Genomic DNA, 15,390 nt, shown 5'->3' with positions numbered 1-15,390 from the left:
AAATAATAAGATTATATTGAAGGTGCATACATTCTTTAGAACGATACCTGTGATGTGGTTTAAAGACAGATACGGCCAATAAACTGACTGAATCATGTGTGTACTAAGAATAGCCTGATAATATTATTATTATTATTTTTTTTTGTGGTACGCGGGCCTCTCACTGTTGTGGCCTCTCCCGTTGCGGAGCACAGGCTCCGGACGCGCAGGCTCAGCGGCCATGGCTCACGGGCCTAGCTGTTCCGCGGCACGTGGGATCTTCCCGGACCAGGGCACGAACCCGTGTCCTCTGCATTGGCAGGCGGACTCTCAACCACTGCGCCACCAAGGAAGCCCCTGATAATATTTTTTTTTTTTTTTTTTTTTTTGCGGTATGCGGGCCTCTCACTGTTGTGGCCTCTCCCGTTGCGGAGCACAGGCTCCGGACGCGCAGGCCCAGCGGCCATGGCTCACGGGCTTAGTTGCTCCGCGGCATGTGGGATCTTCCCGGACCAGGGCACGAACCCGTGTCTCCTGCATCGGCAGGCGGACTCTCAATCACTGCGCCACCAGGGAAGCCCTGATAATATTATTTTTGATGCTCAGGTAATCAATGCAGATAGTTTTTAAATTTGGCCTTACTGTAGGTGGGTATGTGTTACTTTTATTTTGCAAAATTATTTTTGAGAAGAGCCATTTAGTAGGTCTACCAATGTCATAAAAATTGGTCGGTCCATAAATACTTAAAAAAAATAATCCAGCAGATTCCCTGAGAGTTCCTGGGATGGGCTGGTGAGCAGACTGTCAGAGGCGTGGGGCTGCACGGTCAGGAGCTCCCAGTCTGAGGGCAGCGATGGACGCTGGCCAAGGAATCACACAGAGAGATGTGAAACCACATGGGAGGCCAGGGAGGCACCTGCAGGGGTGGTGGTTGAACCCACCACCTGCAGGAGGAGCTGTAGGAGTTACCCAGGGGTCTGTTTGGGGTGGGAGGGGGTCTAGCAGGTGCAGAGGCCCAGTGTGAGGGGGGAGGGGGAGGGGGAGGGGGGAGGGACCAAACCAGTTCAGGCCTTTTGGTCAGCAGTAAGGATCTTTTTTTTTCGGTACGCGGGCCTCTCACTGTCGCGGCCTCTCCCGCTGCGGAGCACAGGCTCCGGACACTCAGGCTCAGCGGCCACGGCTCACGGGCCCAGCCGCTCCGCGGCATGTGAGATCTTCCCGGACCGGGGCACGAACCCGCGTCCCCTGCATCGGCAGGCGGATTCTCAACCACTGCGCCACCAGGGAAGCCCTACATTAAGAATTCTGATGTTTATCCGAGGAGCAGTGGAGACCCGCTGAGGGGCTGGGAGTGAGCGTGAGGGGCTGCGTGACCGGCACGGCCTTTGAAGGGTGACTGTGGTACCGGCTGGAGGTGGAGCGGAGCACGTGCTGGGCCGCTGCCGTGGCCTGGAGGGGAGAGCGCCAGCCGGGCACCAGCGGGAGTTGTTGGCGCTGAAGCACTGTGGCTGGGCGGGGACTCGGGAGGGTTAGGAAGCGATGCTGCGGTGGGGGGGCGGGGTGGCAGGGACACAGCTGCTTTTTGATGTTTCTGGGGTCAGAGGTGTCATCGCGTGGTGCTTTCACCTTGAGGAAGTGACACTGCAGTTGGAAACTCTGTAACACCTCCGCTCTGTCTGTGGCAGAGAGAACTGTCCAGAGCATTCTGGGTGCCCTGGTCCCATGTGTGTGGACTTCAGACGGACATCCTGGTTCTGAGACAGATCGCACATGGTTTCCTAACCCTTCATTGAGAGGTTGCAGTACAGTTTCAAAGCGCAGAAACCACTAGAACAAGGGATGCATGGGGAAAATGAGGGACCAGGTGTAAAAGAAAGGCTGTTTATAACGACTCACATTTCTAAATGGTCACAAAATGCTGAGTTCGTGAGTGAGGGTGAATTACATAAATTTATTTAAAATTGTCTGGTATTCTTATTATAACTTAATAGCCTTACAGTTTTACAAGTGATTCCTGGATATCTGAGCATATACTAAATCTGAGAATTTCCCCAAGTATGTGTAAAAGAAAGATAACAGATGTTTTTGACCTTCTTGACAGGACCAACCCCAGACTTTGAATTGAAAATTTATTTTTCTTGAATCACATCTTGAGGGTCTTGTTAGTGATGCTGTTGATGGGAGATGCATTTAGATTCAGGCACAGCTGATTTCCAGAGAAGACAGGAGGTGGTTTTTCTGTTACAGTAAGTTACCAAGAGAAATCTCGATATCTGTCTCTCTGGATATTTAAGTAATTCCTGTAGCGTTTTTCCCAGCTGTGGCAACATATATTTTACACAGTCCATTTCAGGGATTTAATGGCAGAACGAGGGATATCTAAGAAGCTTTTTATGAAGAGTGTTTTGAAGAGTGCTAATTACATGAGATGTTTTAGTGGAATATCCGGCTGCCAGGTAGCCTTTCATTTATCCCCTTCGGATATAATGCTTTTAAAATCCATATGAAGGTGGAGGCACCCCATGATACTAGAGCTGTTCAGACCGGCCCAGCACCCTGTCGATGCGTGAGTGGTGCCCTTGGAGCCCGGCCGGGCCCACGGGGAGCGCGTGGACATGAGCGTGGCTGTGAACGTGGCGCCGGGGCCGCAGGTTGTGCCGCGTGCAGACAGCTCCATCTCGGTGTCTGCACCGCTTGCGGCCTCTTCTCTGTGGGCCTGACCGAGCGCCCGGTCGGGGGCCCGTTCCCCCGGCTCACTGGGTGTGCTCCGACCCCGCAGTCTACCCTGACGGCAGAGTCTGCATCTCCATCCTGCACGCTCCCGGCGACGACCCCATGGGCTACGAGAGCAGCGCCGAGCGGTGGAGCCCTGTGCAGAGCGTGGAGAAGATCCTCCTGTCGGTGGTGAGCATGCTGGCAGGTAACGCCCGCCCCGCCGCCTCCTCACTCGCTGCAGGTTCACATCCAGAGGTGGAGACCCGACACTTGGTGTCCCTCTCGTTCCTCATTAACCCTTGTCTTATAACGCCCTGTCCGCCGAGAGGAGTCGCTAGAGCACTCTTGCCTTTTCTGCTTCTTCCTGTAATGTTACTCACACACACTTTCCCAAGCGTAAGCTGTGTTTATAATTGCGGATGTAAAGGTGGTCTTGTGTGTATCACATGGTTGGCCATGAGTATCCGTGGGCATTTCCTTCATTCGGTGGGCACTGTATTGCAGACACCGTGTCCTGGGGTGTAAAGCTCAGGTGACACTGACCCCAACCTTAAGGCCCCATGTTCTAAGGGAACTTTCACAGCACCAACTGTCGCAGGCCACTGTGATAAATCCTGAGATCAGGGTACAGGGGCCACTTCCCGCGGCGAGTTTAGAACACGTGGGAGTTAACAAGGTTGGGGGTGGGGCACAGACCCTCTGGGGGCGTCGCCAGGACTGGTATGGCTGGAGCCCGGCTGGGGGCGGGGCGCCCTGTGGACCTGCACTGGCCCGGATCTGATGCTCGCTCGTGGGGCTGTTAGACCACGGATCGCCCTTGCAGCCCATGTGCTTGAAACAGGCGGGGTGGGTCCCAGGCCAAGAGGATGGGGGAGGTTGGGGGGACCTTGGAGACTCCAGCTCTAGGGCTCAGCGTTCTTGGGGGGGGGGCTCCTGCTTCTACCGTCGCTGCGGGGTGGAGGGGTGCTGACTTTGGGGACAGGACTCCAGAGGGAGCAGGACTTGGGGAAGAGTTCGGGGTGTTGGGTGAGTGGCCACCTTGACGGGGGCTCTCCGGGGACTGGCCGTGGGGGTGAGGGGGTGCGCCCTCCAGGTAGACAGGGCTGTGGTGGGAGGGAGCTGAGAGAGGAGCGGCCCGGCAGCCCGGGGGGAGAGGGCGCCCATGAAACGGAGGAGCATCGAACTGAGAGAGCTGGTGGCGAAACAGGAGGCCCGAGGGGGAGGCCCACGGCGGCCGCTTGATCTGCTCGGCTGGTGCCTCCTGAGGGAAGCCGCGTTGGCCGGTGTGGGCCCTTGGGAGGCTCGGGTGGAGGAGCCCTGAGGGTGGGTCTGTCCGCTGCCCTCTCGCCACTGCTTAGCCCCGTCCCTCAGGAGAACGCTCTCGTCTCCACAGAACTTAGGTCCTTGCCCGGAGTTCCACATCCCTCGGCACTTCTGGTTTGTCTCTGGTTACCTCTCTGCGAAGATCAGCGATGTTCTTACAGGGGGCGCGAGGTCTTGCCAGGTCCTTTCTTCTTGAGCCCCTTTCACGTGGAGCTTCTCCTTCTCTTTCAGAGCCCAACGATGAAAGCGGGGCCAACGTGGATGCCTCCAAAATGTGGCGGGATGACCGGGAACAGTTCTACAAGATCGCCAAGCAGATCGTGCAGAAGTCGCTGGGGCTCTGAGCCCGGCCCACACGTGTGCACGGCCGTGTGCCCGCGCATGCGTGCAGGCACACCACCGAGCAGTTTTTGGAGTTTCTCCTCCGAAACACTTAGTGACAGTGACACTCTGTGCTGGTACCAAAAAAGGCACGCTTGCAGAACCACAGCATCTAGTTCTTTTCTACCTTTCCCACCCCAGACCGCCTTCTCTTCTGCAGTGATGGTTTCTGTAGGACGATGACAGCGGGGTGCAGTTGAGGGGCCCATGTGGCCTCGTGCTTGCCGAGGTGGCCCAGGGACACGATGAGAGCCGTCACCACTACCTCTCCAGCGGACGTGCCTGCGGACCCAGCACTTGGTGCGGAGCGGGGAGGGGCGTACGCGCCGGCCCCCAGCGACTAGAGCCAGTGACGCCGCTTCCGAAGACACGGGGCCTTGCAGACCAGGAGGAGGGCAGCGGCCGGCTGTCTCTGGGGGCCCCTCCTGGTTCCCTTGTCCCCCGTGAGGAGGACATGACTTTGTTTCAGTACTTTGTTTTACAAGCAGATTTTTTTTCTTGCAATCTAGTTACATTTTTCATTTGTTGTATGTTACAAATAATCACATTTAGAAATACTTTCAGGAAATAAATCCTTTTTAAAAATGTGGACTAATGAAAAATGGGGCGCATAGAGAAGAAGTTTCCTCCTGGCCGTGAAGACCGGCGTTTCCCCGCTGTTATTGATCGCCGTTCACGCTCGCGTCTCAGTTCCTAGTGCATTTACCAGAGCAGAGGCACGTGAGACCGAGAGTTTAGTCAGCGTGTCTTCTGGGTGTGTCGGAGCTTTTCTTTTCCAGTCTGAAAACTGGAAAGTGCTAAGCGTTTGTACGTGGTTGGCTGCAGCAGGAACTTTAACGATTGGGACAGAACCGTTCTTCGCAACTTGGGAAGGGACGCTCCCGTTAGCGCAGAGCACAGAGGTGTGCTTCTCCCAGACCTGACCGGCGCTTGGGGGGGCGTGGCACGCAGGGTCCCCGGGGCCCCTGGGTCGGTGGGGGGTGCTCAGCTGCGGCTCGTGGTTTTGAGGTGGTCTGCATTCCTCCGGCGTGGGTGGCTCAGCCGCGGGGCCAGGGCTCCGTTTCAAGCAATAACAGATCTGTTGCGTGCAGTTGAATATTTGGCCTGTTTCAAACAGGTTAAATTTAAATAGGAGTTTCTATTTTTGAAATAAGGGACAGTCTACAAGAGGTACAGTACATTCTTCTTTATGTTAGCCTTTCCCTTTCATAATGTGCCCGCGGGCAGGAGTCTGTTTTACTGAAACCTTGCTAATTTCTTGGTGTTAAGTGGTACCTGCTAAAGGGCTTCTGTGGAAACCAGACTCTTTCCTTCTCAGAAGGGAATCATTTAAAAGTTGAAATGCAGGCTTCCCTGGTGGCGCAGTGGTTGGGAGTCCGCCTGCCGATGCAGGGGACGCGGGTTCGTGCCCCGGTCCGGGAGGATCCCACGTGCCGCGGAGCGGCTGGGCCCGTGAGCCGTGGCCGCTGAGCCTGCGCGTCCGGAGCCTGTGCTCCGCAACGGGAGAGGCCACGACAGTGAGAGGCCCGCGTATCACAAAAAAAAAAAAAAAAAAGTTGAAATGCAGTACGAGGACTTGTATTCAGAAGGAGATGTGGGGAAAGGAGAGGTATTGTACCTACATAGTACCTGCGGGCGTGTTGGATGAGACGTAGTCCTCTCCATAGAGAGGAAAAGGTGGGTATGGTGGAGAGTGGGCCTGTGGCCACGTCCGCAGGTGGCCACGGGGGCTCAGGAAATCTGGAGAAGGAAGAGAGGCAGTCTCTTTGCAAAAGAAAGTATTTTTATTCATTCGTATTTATTAAATGAAACAAAAGAGAAGGAGTCCCATGGTGTCCTTATTCTGTGACGGAGTTTATTAATTCCTATGGTAAAATAAAGCTATATTTTCCCCCTGTCCCGGGCAGTGTTTTCTCTGTCATGTTTTAATATAATCGTATGGGAATCCGGTGGCCGGCGGGCAGCAGGGGTGCCCCCCCCCCGCAGGTGGCACGGCTGCCAGGACTCCTGGTACCACCTCCTTCCCGAGACACGTGAGCTTTGGGAAGTTTCGCTCTTTCCTGTTCCTTCTGCCCGCTGGTCTCCCCTGGAATTCCCGGGTGTCCCTGTCGGGGTCGGCAGACGTTTTCACCAGCCTCGGCTGACCCTCGGCCTTTCCTTGAGCTGTGAGTGTGGCCAGCAGACAGCCGTCGGGCGAGGAGAGACCAGCAGGCACGGAGGTGTGCTTCTATCCTGCTCTCGGGGCTCCAGTCTCGTCACGGCTGCTGATGTGAGTCTGCTATGTCCCTCGGCCTCCCTCCCCCAGCACCTTCTGCGCCGTGTCCGGGCCAGGAGCTCCACCCGCCCGCCAGCAGCCTGCCTTCTGCCTTTTGCTCAGGGGTTTCCAGCATACTTATTACTGAAGATCTCCGAGGTGATCGTGAGTTGGGGTCCCCGATACCACCCCCAGGTTCAGTGGTTCCCTGGGAGGGAGGCCTCACAGCTGAGATCTATTACAGCCAAAGGCCCAGGGACTCGAGCGCCACAGGGAACGTGGCGTGGGGAGGGGCACCAGGCGCAGGCCTCCCGCGCACCCCCCAGCGGAGCCACACAGCATGCGCTTGACTCCCCAGCAGGGAGCTCCGAGGGGACCAGCGCCCAGGGTTTTTATCGGGGGCTGGTCATGTGGGCACCCTCTGCCTGGCACCAAGACTCCAGCCCCCCGAGGGAGAGCAGGTGTGCAGCGCACGCCATGCTGTGGTGCAGATCGTTTAGGCCAGTGGGGCACTTCGGTCCCACCACGTGGGACCCCCCTCCCCAGGCGCACGTCCCCAGCTGCCTGACGCTGGAACCGACTCGGTGGAGATGAGAGACCAAGGATACTGTCTTTTGCCGGTGGCTTTTGGAAACCCTGGGTGATGTCCTAAACGAATTGGAACCACAGGAAACACTTGCAGCTTCAGGGCAGAGCAGACTCGGGGGTTCTCACCGGGTTCTCCCTCCTGGACTAGTTCCCACCCGTGAAGCGGCTCCCCGGGGCGACGGGTGGCAGGGAGGTCCCACCCGCAGACCTGGGCACCACCTCGCCCAGCCGGCCCTGCCTGCTTAAGGCCGGTGCCCCCACCCCACGTGTGCCCGCACTGGACCCTCGTTATCCGGGGCAGATGAGACCACCCGAGGTGTGGCCGTGTGGGGTGGGCTGGAGCCTGGCCTTCGCGTCCCGCCCCTGCACCCACTGGGCACCACTGGGAGCCCGGCAGTCTTACAGGGACCCTGAGGCCGGGGAGAGGCACGGAGGGCGTCCTAGCCCTGCTGCGCCGGAGCTGAGGTCACCGGGTTGTGACGGGCCGCCAACCAGTGACCAGCCCCTGCCAACCGGAGCCCAGCAACGGGGGAGGGTGGGCGTGAGCCCTCCACCTGTCCACTCTCCTCCGGGCCACGGGGACGTGCTGGAGCTTCCCTCGGCCAAACCTGGCCCAAGGCCCCCAAGAGCAGAGCCTGAGCCACGGTAGCAGAGGGAGGAGGGGCGGGCCGGGCCCCGGGGCTCAGCGCACCCTGCAGGTGGGGCCCGCAGAGGGGGCCTCGGTACCGGCCTTCTGGGCCAGAGCCTGTGGGTGGTCGAGAGAGTGGTCACAATGCGTACTTGGGCCAGGGCCCCTGGGGGTCTTTGGAACACCTCTGGAGAGAACAGAGCCTGCACTTCAGCGCAGATCTCTGTGTCTCCTCTTACCCTGTCGGCCGGGGCCGCCCCATCGCATCAGGACTCCCCGCTGTGGACGTGCGATCAGGGTGGGCGGGCACAGTTAGGTGCCCGCTGGGCGTTCATCTCGCTGCCGCCCAGGGCCAAGGGGACCACGGAGTGGGGCTGCCAGTCGCCGCAGGGAAGGGAAAGCTCCCCCCACGTCACTGTCTTTCAAAGCAGAAGCGGAGTCCTGCGGCCCCTGTGCCATGAAGCCGGAGGGCTCCCGGTCACCGGAGGACAGGACGGCCCCGGAGAGCCTGCCCCCCGACCCCCTCCCCACGCTGAGATGCAGCCCCCACTCCAGGTAGTTTTCGGGGTGTTGCTCAGACTTCACTTGCTCTGATGATGCCTGCCCCGCCCCTGCCGCCCGCCTGCACCCATGAGCACCCTCTTCCTGTTAATCCGTAAAGTGAGTTGCGTTTCTGGATTTTTCTGTAATTGCACCATCCTGTGTTTGTGAGCGAATCCGGTGTGTTCTTCCTGAAATTGTCTGTTCCACCTGATGGGCAGCGTGTGGCTGGGGGGTTTCTGGCTACACTCACGAGGGGGTGGGTTGGCTTCTCCTCTCTGTCTTGGTTTTGGCATCAGAGTCAGACTGGCCTCGAGGATGGTTTGGGGAGTCTTTGTTCTTTTTTCTTACTGGATCACCTGTTTCTTGAAAGTTTGGTAGGACTTACCTGTTAAACTATCTGGACTTGATGGTTTCTTCGGGGAATTTTATTTTTTTTAACATTTAAGCCATATATAGCATTATATTTAAAGTGGATTTCTTATAGATAGCATGTATTGGGGTCTTGTTTCTATGTTTTTATTATTTTTATCCGGTGTGACAGTCTCTCGTTTAATTAGTATATTTTTGTTTAATAAAGTCATCGAGGTGCTTGGATCTGGTCTACAGCTTTATTTGCTTTCTGTCTGCTCCTCTGGTTGGGGTATTTGTGCCTGTTTTCCTGCTCTCTTTTAGGTTATTTGAATCTTTCTTAGTATTCTATTTAGTTTGTTAGCTTTAATATATATTTATTTGTATTAATCTTCTAACGATTGCTCTAGGGATTACAGTAGACATACCTGACTTTGCACAGTCTATGTTAATAGTTTACCACTGGGCTTCCCTGGTGGCGCAGTGGTTGAGAGTCCGCCTGCCGATGCAGGGGACACGGGTTCGCGCCCCGGTCCGGGAAGATCCCACGTGCCGCGGAGCGGCTGGGCCCGTGAGCCGTGGCTGCTGAGCCTGCGCGTCCGGAGCCTGTGTCCCGCGACGGGAGAGGCCGCAGCGGTGAGAGGCCCGCGTACCGCAAAAAAACAAAACAAAACAAAAAAATAGCACAGAATCAAGGGCTTCCCCGGTGGCGCAGTGGTTGGGAGTCTGCCTGCCGATGCAGGGGACGCGGGTTCGTGCCCCGGTCCGGGAAGATCCCACATGCCGCGCAGCGGCTGGGCCCGTGAGCCGTGGCCGCTGAGCCCGCGCGTCCGGAGCCTGTGCTCCGCGACGGGAGAGGCCACGGCAGTGAGAGGCCCGCGTACCGCAAAAAAATAAAAATAAAAATAGTTTACCACTTTAAGTGACACCCAGAACCCATACAGCCGTGCAGGACCCCCCCATTTGTCATCCGTGTCACATGTGCACGGGGGGGGGGGTCACCCAGACGATATTCCGGTTTTTGCTTTCAGGACTTAGTTATTTTAAAGACTTTCAAGGAGACAAATAACGTATTATCCTTGTTGAGATGTTCACTATTTCTGTTTTCTGCACCTGCCTCTGGGGCCTCATCCCCCTGGTGACATTTTCTGCCTCCAGAACGTCCTCCTCGTTTCTTTCTTCCCAGCCTGTTGGTTTTGCCTCTGTTCCTGGAGACGCTGCACCCCATGTAGGATTCAGACTAGACTCGCCGTCCCCGCTGCCTCTTGGCCTCCACATCCGGTGAGGAGCCGTCGTGGCTGGACTTGCCGTCCCTTGAGCACTCCGTCCCTCTGACGGCTTCCAGGCTCCGGCCTCCGTCTCCGGTTCTCTTAATGGGATGAGTCTGGCGCTGGGCCCCTTTGAGTTCGTCCTGTTTGGGTGTCACGGAGCTTTGTCAGTGGGTAGATTTGTGTGTCTGCCGGATTGGAGCAGTTGTCAGCCATCCCTGCTCCGGGGCACTTTGCTGCACCATCTTCTCTCTCACCCTGGACGCCCGGAGGTTACTTTTAAAGTGTGTTTCACATTAGTTTTTGGCTTTGACCGACCGTCCTCTGTATGAACCCACACTCTGTTCGGGGGCCTCGCACAGACCTTGGTGTCAGGCCCATCCAAAGAGCCAAGGCAGCCAGAACCAGGACCCCCGACGCGGCAAGGCCAGCGTGCAGGTGTGTCTGGCCCGGGGACTGCGGCGGGTGTGGGCAGCGACCCGTGCGCGGAGGGCGCCCGGCGTCCGTGGGGCAGCCCGCCCGGGAGGTGCGGGCCACGGCAGCAGGGCAGGGTTTCCCGCCACAGTGATGGAGCGGTGAGCGATGGGGCGGGTCATGGGGGCAGCGGGGGGCAGCGGGGCTACCTTGGCTGCCAGAAGTTCTGCGTGGATGACGGGAGGAGCCAGCCGTGGCCGGTGCTCTGTCTGGCTGTGTGCAGCCCCCCGAGCTCCCCTGCAGGGTCAGCTGGGGGAGCCAGACCATTCCGGAGGGATGGCTGAGCCGGCAGGTGGCCCGGAGTGGGGCTCTGACCAGGGGTGGGGGTCGGGGAGGCTGAAGTCTCAGGGGAGGAGCCAGGCGGGGCGGCCCTGCATCCCACGGTTTCTAGATTGATCTAGAAAGTTCAGTTGTGCTGCTGAATGGAAGCGGGTGGGAGGGCCGCGGGGGCCAGGACGGAGGAGCTGGGGTGAGGACCCCACTGTAGTGACGGCGCCCAGGGGCCCGCTGGTGACCCGGGTCTTGGCGTCCAGGCTTATGGAGGGAGGGGCCGCGGGGCTGGGCAAGCAGACAGTGCCCGGAGCACACACTCACGTCCAGGTGCCTGGACACCCCGAGGGGCCCTCAGTCCCCTCCCAGGGCAGGGCGGAGGCCTGGCCCCAGCGCCGCCGCCCGGCCCTGCCGCTCCGTGCCGCTGGCATCCCGTCCATCAGATGGCGCCCCGTACCCGGCAGCGCTCCACGTTCGTGGACCAGCTTCTAGTATTTTCATGTACCCTCGAGAGAATGATTAAAAAATAGTTAACCTAATTTAGCCTGATTGTCATAAAGAAATTAGCCACATGAATCACCTGCGATTTGCCAGCCTGCGCACGCCTGGCTCCAGGTGATGGCGGTCGCCGGGGAGACGGCTGCCCGCCGCCGGGGGGAGGGGCCAAGCCTCAACCGGAGACCGGGACCCGCCAAAGCCCCGCCCACCGGCTGCTGACCGTAGGTGGCAGACGAGGTCCCCGGCGCATCGGCATACGCCCGGCCGCCTCGGTGGCCGAGACTGGGGCCGCCGCCCGGAGCCCCGTGGGCTTGCCCGGGCAGTGGCCGGCCCCTCGGCCCAGTGCTCCAGGGAGGGGCGTCCTCTGACGCAGGAGCCTGCGGGGTCTCCACATGTGGCCTGGGTGGCCACTCGTGCCGCGGCCAGGTGGCTGCGGGGCTCCGGGACGGCCGGGGATCTGCAGGGGCTCTCGGCTGCGGGCTCCTCCCCTGCATGGGCCCCCTCCAGGAAGGGAGGGGCTCAGAGCCAGCCGGTGGCGGGGACGGGGGAAGGGGGGCGGGGAGGGGGGTGTCTGCTCATGGGAAGGACGAAGGGGAGACAATAAACCGTGAAGTAAGACACGTCTGTCCCCATCCCGACCAGGAGGTGTCGACGGCAAAGTACGAAAACACAGTTTAGTTGTGGCCGCTTGGGTCTGGGGCCTCAGCTGATGAGCTGGTGACGTCGGATGTGTAATCAACACAGACGCGGTTTATTCCCTCGTTGTTGTGCATTTACCCCATAAAATGTATATTCTTTCCCTCATTTCTACAGAATCACTAATCACGTCATGCTCAAGATTTTCACTAAATTAACATCTATTAGCAGTGTTGCTCTAAAATAGTCTTAAAAGCTGTGATAATGTTCAGAGTACAAAACTTGAATACATTTTCATCAAGTAAGTAAAGTTAAATAGAAAGATAAAAGACAAAGGACTTTTCAGGGTTTTCAAAAAGTTCTCTTCTGAGGTATTATTCAAAGGTACCTATTAAAAGTGAAAGTGCAGGGCTTCCCTGGTGGCGCAGTGGTTGAGAGTCTGCCTGCCGATGCAGGGGACGCGGGTTCGTGCCCCGGTCCGGGAGGATCCCACATGCCACGGAGCGGCTGGGCCCGTGAGCCATAGCCATTGAGCCTGCGCGACCGGAGCCTGTGCTCCACAACGGGAGAGGCCGCGACAGTGAGAGGCCCGCGTACTGCAAAAAAAAAAAGTGAAAGAGCAAATTATAACGGATGATTTGCAAAATACAAATATAATTAGTGATTATAACATGGAAATCAAAATTATTAAAATTAAGCTTTTGAAAATCTAATTCTTTTGAAAATGCAGCTAAATCTTACTGAAGGTGCTTTAAAGGAGCAACTTGCCATCTGAATATCAAGTAGAAGGAGGAGCCAGGTGTCCTTCTGGGCCTGCATCTAGAGGATGCTTCATCACGAGAGACGTCCCTGGGTCTCAGCAGCAAGGGCTGCAAATCCGCGAAGCCCCGAGGACACTGAGACCCATCGCCCATCAGAACGAGAGGAAGCGCTGGGCAGCCAGACCCGCACTGCTCTGTGGCCAGGACTGGACAGGTGAACTCACCTGGTCCTCTCACGCCCGGAGCTGCCTCCCGTCATTCCGGGGCCCAGGCCCAGCTCTGAAGCCGCACTAGCCACAGGCCAGCCCTTCCCGGGATGAGGGCCTGAGACCGGGGCCTGGGTGTGCCCGGCTGCACCTGGCAGTGCTGGGTCCCTCGCGGGTGTCCCCTCCCCGCCTTCAGTGGGTGTGACCTGCAGGTGCCTGACACGTGGGCCGGGACCACCCCCGCCGCCTACCCTTCTGGGATGCGGTCACCTCGCTCACAGCCCACTGGCCAGAAGCAGTCACCCACAGGACTCGGGACAAGGATGGGGCCTCCCGGGCCTGGAAGGATTGGGGGGTGGCCGGTCTTAGGTCAGGACTCTCCTCTCACCCCCTCCCTCCCCTGGAGCCTCTCCCTGCACTTGACCGTGGGCTCACCTGGGGCTTGTGATGTCTGCTGGGGAGGAGCAGACCAGCCAAGATTTCACTCAGCTGTATGCATATTTTTGAACTCTGTTTCCTTTTTTTTTTTTTTTTTTTTTTTTTTTTTGCAGTATGCGGGCCTCTCACTGTTGTGGCCTCTCCCGTCGCGGAGCACAGGCTCCGGACGCGCAGGCGCAGCGGCCACGGCTCACGGGCCCAGCCGCTCCGCGGCACGTGGGATCTTCCCGGACCGGGGCACGAACCCGCATCCCCTGCATCGGCAGGCGGACTCTCAACCACTGCGCCACCAGGGAAGCCCTGTTTCCTTTTAAAGTTTGCAAATGCACATGAGTATGTGTGACTGTCCTGACTCCTGTCCCAGCATTCCGTGCCTGCTGTTCCTCCAGGACAGGGTCCCTGGCTCTGCTGCGTTGAGGCCCACCTCCCTAGACTCCATGCGTTCAGGACTGTGGTCACCCAGAGAGTGCAGCCCTTTGCGGGGTGTCCCGCCTCTTCTCAGGAGCCCGGGGTCCTGCCTTCCAACGTGAGGGCTCAGCCAGGCTGGGCGGCCGACGCCCAGGTTCCCAGGCCCAGCTGAGCCCGGGTTCTCAGGTCCGGGCGCCTTCCTGGTCCCTTCCTTCCCCCCCACCCCCACCCGCGGGCTCCTGCTGTGTCACTCGGCCCTGAATGCACTGGGGGGGGTTTCTCGTACCCCCACCACTGTCTGCCCCAGCATCCCACCTTTCCGTCTAGTCTCTTGTCTGTCTCTATGGAGACACGTGGGGAAGGCATGGTACTGCCACGTGAAACGCACGGGCGGCCGCTTGAACAACGGGCGTTCACTTCTCGTGGGTTGGTGCCCGGAGGCCGAGGCCAGCTGCCTGCACGGCCGGGTCTGGTGAGAAGCCTCTCGCTGGCCGGCAGCCTCCTTGCCGTGTCCTCTCAGGGCAGGAGCGGAAGCTCTGCTCTCCCCCTCTTCTCTCAAGGACACGAATCCCGTTGGGGCCCCACCCTCATGACCTCGGTTGACCTAGCTACATCCCAAAGCTCCCGTCTCCAAACACCATCACACTGGAGCTTCGGTGTGTGAATCTGGGGCACATGACGGCCTCCCGCCCCGTGCAGAGAGCCGGGCCTGGCTTGGATTCCCTGCCCCGTAAGTCTTCATGGAACGAGCCGTCCCCTTTCCCAGCACGCTGCAGTGGAGGCTCCCAGCCCCCTCCCCCTCCCTGGCGTCTGGGCCCTGCAGTGCCCACTGGCCTGGTGCCTCCTTGATGGTGTGAATGTCCCAGCTTCGGGAGCCTCCCGCACCAGGGGGCCCCAGGGAGGGGCGTCCTTCTCTGCGGCTCCTCCTCCGTTTCCCTCGGCCCAGCTTCAAGTCCAGAGCCTTTGTCCTCAAGGCGGAGCCGCGTCTGCTGCTGCAGGGCCTCCCGCATCCCATTCCCCGAGGAGCCGCTCTGCAGCCTGTGACGTAGTGATTGAAACTGACCCCAGGAGGACTCGTCCTGAGGTCAGACCGTGGAGTCCCCATGGAGGGCCTCGCAGAGCTGCCCAGGGGTGGCTGAGAACTTAGCTCAGGAGCAGCCAGACCCGTGTTTGGGCCTGGATCCTTCTCGCTGGAGCTAGAGCCTGGCGCTCAGGGGCTCAACATAAACAGGACCCATGACCGTTGTTACTGTCATTTGTCACCGTCGTCGCCCACTATGGCTCAGGGGGCTGACCTCCCTGGGGTCCTCGAGGGCAGGGGGCCTTGAGTAACAGGCACGTTCTACTAAGCTGCCTTCCAAGGTGCCTCCACCGCCACCTCTGCCCAGAGCACCGGTGTGAGTAGCCCCACCCTCACCCTCGTGTTTACATGTACACACACACACACACACACACACACACACACACACACACAGAGGCGGGCCCACCGCGTGTCCAGACCTGTCGCCAGCCCCTCCTTAGCGATGACCCTCCAGGAGTCAGCTGTGCTCGGAACCTGTCCAGCTGCCTGCCCCACCCGCAGCTGCCCTGCGCACCTGGTCTGCCCTGATCCTATCAAAGCTGGGCCTGCACCCAGCGCTCAGCACCTGCGGCTGGAGGAGACTCACAGGCC

At 58.8% G+C, this 15,390-nt stretch overlaps 1 protein-coding gene across 10 annotated transcripts in view; it reads left to right on the top strand.

Moving 5' to 3' along the window:
* The window catches only part of UBE2G2 (ubiquitin conjugating enzyme E2 G2), a 30,562-nt gene extending 24,265 nt beyond the window's left edge, over positions 1–6,297 (top strand). For 5 of the 10 annotated variants that reach the window (XM_059065393.2, XM_059065395.2, XM_067035241.1 and 2 more), the window contains 2 exons: positions 2,759–2,899; positions 4,249–6,297. In XM_059065393.2, coding sequence (XP_058921376.1) covers positions 2,759–2,899; positions 4,249–4,361 — 254 coding nt within the window. In that variant the 3' untranslated portion in view covers positions 4,362–6,297. The remainder of the gene's footprint in view (positions 1–2,758; positions 2,900–4,248) is intronic. The other 5 variants (XM_067035235.1, XM_067035243.1, XM_067035238.1 and 2 more) reach the window with 1 other exon arrangement.
* The last annotated feature ends 9,093 nt before the right edge of the window (positions 6,298–15,390 follow it).

This window comes from Kogia breviceps, chromosome 5 (assembly GCF_026419965.1).
Source record: "Kogia breviceps isolate mKogBre1 chromosome 5, mKogBre1 haplotype 1, whole genome shotgun sequence".
Lineage (NCBI taxonomy): Eukaryota > Metazoa > Chordata > Mammalia > Artiodactyla > Physeteridae > Kogia > Kogia breviceps.
This window is presented reverse-complemented; position numbering and strand designations above follow the sequence as displayed.